Here is a 7,595-nt window from a genome sequence, read left to right as displayed (position 1 = left end):
TATCTCGAGTCACGTGTGCTCTGGCATCATGTGATAGTCTTCCTCCCGCCCTTCCCCGGTCCCTGGGGACCCGGGGTGGGGGTGGGGGTGGGGACCGAGGGAGCCGTGGCGTTGGCGATTCATGCTGGGTGAAGGTCCGCAGGTCGTATCCCGGGCGCCGGTCAGATGACCGGGGTGTGGATGGCCAGGCTCCTCCAGCCTGTCGGGGACCCCGTCGTAGGCTGGATGGCTGAGCAAGCGGCGCTAGGACCCCCGGGCAGAGCCTCGGGGAAGGGAGTCGGGGTGGGGGCAATACCTTACGTGGTGTTCCCGCTGTCACTGAACCCTCTGCCCAAAATAGCCCCCAGCGCCCGCTGGCTGGCCCGCCTTATGGCCGGGAGATGGCTGCTGTCTCCAACCCCATGGAACTGGATGCGTCCTTGGGAACCGCGCGCCCCGAGCCCCCTCCCACCCGCTTCCACTGGGTTCACGGTGCCAACATCCGTGTGGACCCCTCCGGGACGAGGGCCACACGCGTGGAGAGCTTCGCCCACGGCGTTTGCTTCAGTCGCGAGCCGTTGGCCCCCGGCCAGGTGTTCCTGGTGGAGATCGAGGAGAAAGAGCTGGGCTGGTGCGGGCACCTGCGCCTCGGCCTGACTGCCCTGGACCCCGCCAGTCTGGCCGCCGTGCCGGAGTTTTCGCTGCCCGACCTGGTCAGCCTTGGCCACACTTGGGTCTTCGCCATCACGCGCCATCACAACCGCGTGCCCCGGGACGGCCAGCTGGAGGCAGAGGCTGTGGCCCCCAGCCGCCCCGCGGCCCTCCTGGTGGAACCGTATCTGTGCATCGAGCAGTTTCGCATTCCCCGCGACCGCCTGGTGGGCCGCAGCCGGCCCGGGCTATATAGCCACCTCTTGGACCAGCTCTATGAGCTGAACGTGCTGCCTCCGACTGCGCGCAGGAGCCGCCTGGGCGTTCTCTTCTGCCCGCGCCCGGATGGCACAGCTGACATGCATATCATCATCAATGGCGAGGACATGGGCCCCAGCGCCCGGGGGCTGCCAGCCGCCCAGCCCCTCTATGCGGTGGTGGACGTCTTTGCCTCCACCAAGAGCGTGCGCCTGGTCCAGCTCGAGTATGGCTGTAGGTATCCCACCCCCAGGGCAGCAGCCCCTCCTGGCCCAACGTTGGGACAGGAACCAAACCGGCTAGGACTCCAAGCCAGCTAGCAAGGCCTTGCTTTAGAAGTTGGGGAAAATGCCTCTGCTTGTGATCTGGGGCAAGCCCACCCCCAGGCTCCCCACTTACCCATCTTGGCTGTGGTTGATTATGACACCCTCTAACTTCCCTTCTGGCTTTGCCAATATTTTCTGAATTAACCTAGGGCATGGATTCTAAACTGATTTTAGATTTTGGTTCTCTTTGGGAACTATGTGCTTATTAGACAAACGCTCAAAGATTTGGGCATACCAGCTTAAAGGCATTACCCACCCCGGGTGAGAGCTTCTTAATCCTGAGGTCTGGTTCATGGCAGCCCTGTATTTATACCTCTCACTACATTTTATGAATTCAGTGAACTAGAACCCACTCTGTGTCAGGCGTGTGCTGGAGGCTGGGGTTGCAGGGGTAAATCAGACACTACCTCTGCCCCAGAAGCTGCTAAGCAAGGGGGAAAGGAGCATGCGGGCTGCTATAATAGAAAGAGGCCTGCAGCTTTGTGAAAGGGTTGTGAAAGAGGTGCTTATCTTGATCTCAAGAACAGCCCCGAGCCAGGCTGGGCCCAGGGAGGAGAAGGGACTTGCTCAAATTGATGACAAAATGGGAACAAAGACCTAGCTCTACCTGGTCTCAGCCTCGGCCCCACCCTCCTGCTCATTTTGCCTTTGACGACCTTCTTTCCACAGTGCCATCCCTGCAGACCCTGTGCCGCCTGGTGATCCAGAGGAGCGTGGTGCACCGGTTGGCCATCGACGGGCTCCACCTGCCCAAAGGACTTAAGGATTTCTGCAAGTATGAGTGAAGACCTGCAGCCACTCTGGAGCAGGGCCACAGGAGTGCATCCCGGCCCTAGAGGCGTGGCTGCTCTGAAGTTGGCCAAACTGCTGCCAGCTAGGATAGAAATAAACAGAGGATGCTGACACTGACCCTGGGAGGGTTCCCTTGCCCCTGAAGCCTGCGAGGGGCACTTCTTTTACAATCACTGGGAGTCAGTAGGTCAGAACAAGAGAGTGCATTTTGACATCACCTAGACAAGTGGTTCCTAGCCTGGATACTCATTATCTGGGATACCCAGCAAGCTGCTGCCCTGATCCCATCTCCAAGACATTCTCATTTGCTTTCCTGAAGGATTAGGGCTAGCCACTGTTTTTGTAAAAGCTCCCCAGGGCTGAGAAGCATTTTTATAGAACAGAGGTCTCAACTTTGGCACATATTATAAACCACTTGAAGAACTTCAAAAAACACTTATAATTGGGTCTGATTCTGGGATTCTGATTTAATTAATTGGTCTGGGATATGGCTGGGCATCAGCATTCTAAAAGCTTCCAAGAGAATCTCATGTGTAGCCTGATGTGAGAATCCGTGCCCTAGGCCAACTACTTCCTATTTCACAGAGGCGAAATGGAAGCCCAGAGATGGGAATGCATTTGTCCAAGGTCACACAGCAAATGCATGACTGCTGAGTGTTCCTTCTCTCACACTACAGGGCACCAGACTCCCTTATTTGTATCTCTGATCGTTTGTTTCCATACACATGATCATCTCCTTTGATCCTTGTAACTTCTGGGGAGGCAGAGGGCAACCATCACCCCCATCTTACAGGGGAGGATTGTCAAGGAACAGAGCTGTCCAGGTGACTTGCCCAAGGTAAAGGCCAGAACCTAGAATGTCCAGTTCCTGGTCCAGTGCTCCTTTAACCCCACCCAGTGTCACATACAGGTTCTAGAATGAACATGTCAGTGCTGTGAGGTGGGTTCCAGGTGTAAAAGGGAGGGACTATGAGGTGACATTCTAGAAGGGTGGAGAGGGTTGGACAGGAGGCAGACGACTGTTCCCTCACAAACAGGGGCTTTGGGGCAGCCATGTCCTACTTCACGTCTCCACCAACTCATCCAGGTCTTCTGCCTTCGGGCCACGGTGAGAGGGGGGAGCCCCAGAACTGGAGGGGGTACTGCAGCTTCCCCTGAGAACCTGCTTACTGGTTCTGGGGAGGTGGAGGTTCTGCTGGGCATCCGGGGGCTGGCCTGGGAATCAGCCAGGAAAAATCCCCAAACATTTCACAAGTCCTTGCCAGTAGCTACCCACTTGCTCATTCATTCATTCAACAAGCACATCTCCGTCACCCACCTGCATTAGGGACAGACTGGGGGTGCGGGTATGAGTAAAACCTGGTGTCCCACCACTGGACAGCCCTCTTGGGCTGCTCTGAAGTATCCCATTCCCAGCACTCTGCTCCCGTGCCCTGCCCCTCAGGGCCTCCTCCTCAGAGAGACCGAGAATAACACTCCATCCTACTCCTGTCTCTGCAGGTGGGGCTGCTTCTCCAGGCTCATCCCTTGGCCTCTATAGTCCTGCAGAGCCCGTGCTGGTGGCCTCTGGTGGACAAGGCCCACTGAGCCAGAAAGCTGAGCAGGTGACACCTGTTGCCCAGGCCTGGGGCCCGGCCCTGGCAGTGCTGGAAGCCAGGGGCTGCCCTGGGGGGGTTAGCTGGGAGCCAGCGCGGCGGAAGGACTACAGCCGATACTGTCACAAACCCCCCCAGGCGAGGCAGCCGGAGAGCGTGGGCTGGGAGAATGGCTGTTCCAGCAGAGCTCCCCACCTGGGCGGCCCCAGCAGGCCCCAGCCCCTGCTGCTGTGCGGGCTGTCACCGGGGGCTCTGCCGACGCCCTCTGAGGTGGGGGGGAAGGAGGCCGGCTCCCAGCCGGACATCTGCATCCTCACCCTGGCCATGATGATCGCTGGCATCCCTACTGTGCCCGTCCCAGGCCTAAGGGAAGAGGACCTGATCCGGGCGGCTCAAGCTTTCATGATGGCCCATCCGGAGCCGGAGGGGGCTGTGGAGGGGGCACGGTGGCAGCAGGTGAAGAGCCACACAGCCTTGGGGCCCAAGGCCCTAGTGAGATCCAGGAGGGGCCAGCCCCCCGGCTCCTGCTTGTAGCTGGATGAAATAGCACCAGACACAGAGGGTGGCTTCTCCGAATGGTTTTTGGGCAGACCGGGTTGGTGGTGCCTATGGCAGGGATGGGGATAGGGTGGTGGTTTGAGCCACTGTGACCAACACCAGTCCTTCATCAGGGCCCAGACCCCTGGAGACTTCCAGAAAGTATGAAGCCAGGAGATAGGTCTGGTCAGAGTAGTTAGGATGAAAGTTACCTGAGGTAGGGGGCTCTGCTTGGAGCGTGGAGGCCTCTTTTGTGCTGCTGTGGTTCTGGAGCAAAAGTTCCTGTCCGGAGCACTAGGCGCTGTGAAGCTCCCTCTTGCCCTATGATTCTCGCCTGCCGGGGAAGGTGATGGGACCACAGGCAAGGCAGGAAAATGAACTCTTGTTTGAGCACCCACTGGGCATCAGGCCCGTCACATGGCCACTCTTCTTTCATCTTACCAATGCTGGGGGATCTCCATTTTTGCAGGAAAACAAACTGAGGTGTAGAGAGGTCACTTGCCTGCAGTCCCACAGCTGGTAAAAGGCAGAGCCAGGCAGGGAAGAAACCTGCATGTAGCGTCAGACTCCAAAGTCTCTTCTTTCTGCAGCCTTTCCTAAACTACCTTCTATAAGGCAAATAACTAGACAAGCGCTAGAATAGGCAACATTCAACTTTAATGACCTCCGGATGGGGTGGGGTGGGGGGTGGCGAGGCTGGGGGCCTCTTCCCCTGTGGGCCAGATGTCATCTCATGACTGGGGTAGCTGTTACCAAACCCTAACCCTGATCTCTACCCAGTGGCTTTTAACTTTTATCTTGGAGCAGGGGTCACCTGTTTTTGTAAGGCCCTTGAGCCAAGAAGGGTTTTTGCCTTTTGGGAAGGTTGTTATAGAAAAAAAAAACAAAACAAAACAGGGGCTTTCCATTGTGGCTCAGCAGAAACGAATCTGACTAGCATCAGTGAGGATGCAGGTTCAATTCCTGGCCTTGCTCAGTGGGTTACGGATCCGGCATTGCCATGAGCTGTGGTGTAGGTCGGAGACAGAGCTCAGATCCCGTGTTGCTGTGGCTGTGTAGCTCCAGTTAGACCGCATCTGGCTGGACCACAGATGCGGCAGCTGTAGCTCTGAATCGACCCCTAGCCTGGGAACTTCCATATGCCGTGGGTGCGGTCCTGAAAAAAAAAAAAGAAAGAAAGAAAGAAAACCCAGCAAACAAAAACAAAGGACCAGAAATATACAACAGAGGCTGTACATGGCCAGCAAAGTCTAGACGATTTATCCTTGGGCCCTATACGAGAAATGTTTGCTGCCTCCTGTATTAAGGAACTAGACACTTTCTGGGTAGCAGGCTGCAGCGGGATAAAAGGCCTTGGTCCTTCTTCCCTGGAAGGAGAGACCGTGGAAGTACAACAGTGGGAGTGTGTATGAGCACCTCTGGGCACGGAGGGGATCAGAGCTGGACCTGCTCGTAAGGGCCGATCCAGCTGTCAGCCAGCTCCCGCAGGGTGCTGTACCGCCGTTCAAACTCCTCCTGGCTGCAGTGCTGTAGGAGCTGACCCACCTCCTCCGTGAGGAGGGCCACGGCCAAGTGCTTATCCAGGGTCTCACTCCACGCGCTGCCCAGGATGTCACTGAGACTGGCAGCACAGCCTGCCGTCCACTGAGCTGGCAGCATGTCAGGCTGAAGCACCTGGCGGCGGGCACTGAGCATGGCGAGGATGTGGCGGCAGGGCAGGTGAAAGGCCTGGTTAAAGTAGCAGCTGCAGCTGGCCGGCGGCTGGGGCTGCACCCTGTGGGTGTCCTCCAGGATCTGTATGTTCACCTTTTCTGAGCCAGAGCCAATGAGGTGCATGGATTTCTGGACCACGGCCAGCTCACCCAGGCAAAGCTGTGCTGCTGGCCCCGTGCAGATGGCATGAAGGGAGTGCTGGATACGGGCTTCTACCAACTGCTCCACTTTGGGGCTTTCGGCGCTGACGTCTGAGGGGGTGTGATCACTTTGGGGACTCAGGCCCAGGCTGAAACTTGCCTGGTCCCCAGAGTTGTGCTGCATGTATTGCAGCAGCGCGGTCAGGCCTTTTTCCGCAGATGGGGTGGTGCCAAAGAACTGGCTGAGGATGCAGGTGGTGACCTCCAGGCCCTGGAAGTAGCGGCTGCTCTCGGCTGTGCTTCTCCAGCGGTGGGCCAGCCAGATGCGGTCATTGAGCAGCCAGTGCGAGTGCAGCTCGGGCAGCTGGGCTGGTGGGATGCAGGTGCTCAGGAGCGTGTGCAGCTTCCTCAGGTTTCCTGCTGTGGCCGAGCACATTGTGCTCTGCAGGGAGCTCAGGAGCGCCCTCTCCACCGGCTGGTCTAGGGACAGCTGGTAGAACTTGCCCTGGAGGAACTTACAGATGTGGAAGGCGGAGAGCAGGACCTCAGCTGCGGGGAACTCCATAGCGAGGGTGGGCACTGGGAGGAAATGGGGATCCACCAGGATGGTACAGACTCTCTCCCACGCTGGGTTAAACTTCTTGAACACCTGGAACATGTGGGCCAAGCCCTCAGCATCCTCCTTGGCAGGAATGGCGAAGTAGACTGCTCGGGTAAGATGATCCTCCAGCTGCACCCGAGGTCCATCCACCAGGAAAGTATATAGCACCTTGCCCCTTGGGTTATAGGTCCGGTGGACAAATAAGATCTCAGGAAAATGGGCAAAGACACTCTGCATGAAGCAGCTCTGATAGTGGAGGGTATCAAACTGGGCAGTCTTGCTAACCTGATAGAACAGCAGAGGTGGGCTTGGGTCCTCAATCAGGAACTCGTTCAGCATTGCCAGGGCCATGGGGGGGATGGGAGATGTCTAGATGCCAAGGTCCCAGTATTTTCTCTCTGAGGCTGCTGGACAGAAGGCTCCCAGCCTTCTCAAGCTCCAACTTCGTTGAGGCTGGAGGCTGGACTAACGTACCCAGATCTTGTTCCAAAGAGGGGCCTGTGGAGAGGAACAGAGGTTTAAGGAGAGAGTGAGGGCTTGGCTTTTCAATTATTCATGCAGACAGTGTTTCATTGCTTACTCTGTATCAGCGCTGTTCTGGGGGAAACACAATGAAAAAACAAGGATATATCAGATAATGAAGTTTACAAAAAGCAGAAGGCGGGGTAATAGGAAGTTGGAGGAGGGAGAGGCACTGTGGCCAAGCCTCCTCTAGAGGGTGAGAGGATGACTTGGAGCTGAGACCTAATTGATAATAAGGCTGCAATGGAAAGATTGGTTCCATGAAATTTAAACAAGTGTGAAAGCCAGAGCTGCCTTTTTTTTTTCCCCCTTAAAGAGCATTTTGAATATTTGTATAGCACTTTATATTTCCAAATTACTTCTTGGCCTCCATTCTTTCATTTGGTCCTGGTATATACAGGAGAACTGCAATTGGCCCAAACTTGTGTGATCTTGGGCAAGTCAACGACCCCTCTGAGTCTCAATTCCTTCGACCATAAAA

General features: G+C 56.4%; 4 protein-coding genes across 7 annotated transcripts in view; 2 read left to right on the top strand and 2 right to left on the bottom strand.

The window, feature by feature from the left end:
- Positions 1-25: 25 nt before the first annotated feature.
- On the top strand, positions 26-5,345 carry NEURL2 (neuralized E3 ubiquitin protein ligase 2). Its single transcript, XM_001926195.6, has 2 exons — positions 26-1,122; positions 1,884-5,345. The coding sequence occupies exons 1-2, from the start codon at positions 381-383 to the stop codon at positions 1,997-1,999; spliced, it is 858 nt and encodes a 285-aa protein (XP_001926230.2). The 5' UTR covers positions 26-380; the 3' UTR covers positions 2,000-5,345.
- SPATA25 (spermatogenesis associated 25) lies at positions 3,045-4,164 on the top strand. Its single transcript, XM_001928964.5, has 2 exons — positions 3,045-3,114; positions 3,507-4,164. Exons 1-2 carry the CDS (start codon positions 3,060-3,062, stop codon positions 4,133-4,135), a joined length of 684 nt encoding a protein of 227 aa, XP_001928999.1. The 5' UTR covers positions 3,045-3,059; the 3' UTR covers positions 4,136-4,164.
- Positions 4,774-6,943, bottom strand: ZSWIM1 (zinc finger SWIM-type containing 1). The gene has a single exon (XM_021078022.2). It carries the CDS (start codon positions 6,941-6,943, stop codon positions 5,573-5,575), a length of 1,371 nt encoding a protein of 456 aa, XP_020933681.2. The 3' UTR covers positions 4,774-5,572.
- The window catches only part of ZSWIM3 (zinc finger SWIM-type containing 3), a 23,192-nt gene continuing 20,370 nt past the window's right edge, over positions 4,774-7,595 (bottom strand). For all 4 annotated transcript variants that reach the window (XR_014832448.1, XR_014832449.1, XM_085004066.1 and 1 more), the window contains exon 3: positions 4,774-7,090. Coding sequence is in view for 2 of the 4 variants with exons in the window: in XM_085004066.1 (XP_084860192.1) it covers positions 7,058-7,090 (33 nt within the window). In the remaining 2 variants the exon portion in view is untranslated. The remainder of the gene's footprint in view (positions 7,091-7,595) is intronic.

The sequence above is a fragment of the Sus scrofa genome, chromosome 17, assembly GCF_054392235.1.
Source record: "Sus scrofa isolate SSC_HxYL_T2T_F1_AM1 chromosome 17, Sscrofa_HxYL_maternal_Yorkshire_Landrace_v2.0, whole genome shotgun sequence".
Classification (NCBI taxonomy): domain Eukaryota; kingdom Metazoa; phylum Chordata; class Mammalia; order Artiodactyla; family Suidae; genus Sus; species Sus scrofa.
The sequence above is the reverse complement of the archived record's forward strand: the minus strand, read 5'-3'. Positions and strand labels throughout refer to the sequence as shown.

Coding starts and splice junctions, on each gene's coding strand:
- SPATA25 (XM_001928964.5), top strand. CDS start 3,060: ATGTCCTACTTCACGTCTCCACCAACTCATCCAGGTCTTCTGCCTTCG. Junction 3,115..3,506: donor TCTTCTGCCTTCGGGCCACG/GTGAGAGGGGGG, acceptor CTGTCTCTGCAG/GTGGGGCTGCTTCTCCAGGC.
- NEURL2 (XM_001926195.6), top strand. CDS start 381: ATGGCTGCTGTCTCCAACCCCATGGAACTGGATGCGTCCTTGGGAACC. Junction 1,123..1,883: donor GGTCCAGCTCGAGTATGGCT/GTAGGTATCCCA, acceptor TTCTTTCCACAG/TGCCATCCCTGCAGACCCTG.
- ZSWIM1 (XM_021078022.2), bottom strand. CDS start 6,943: ATGGCCCTGGCAATGCTGAACGAGTTCCTGATTGAGGACCCAAGCCCA.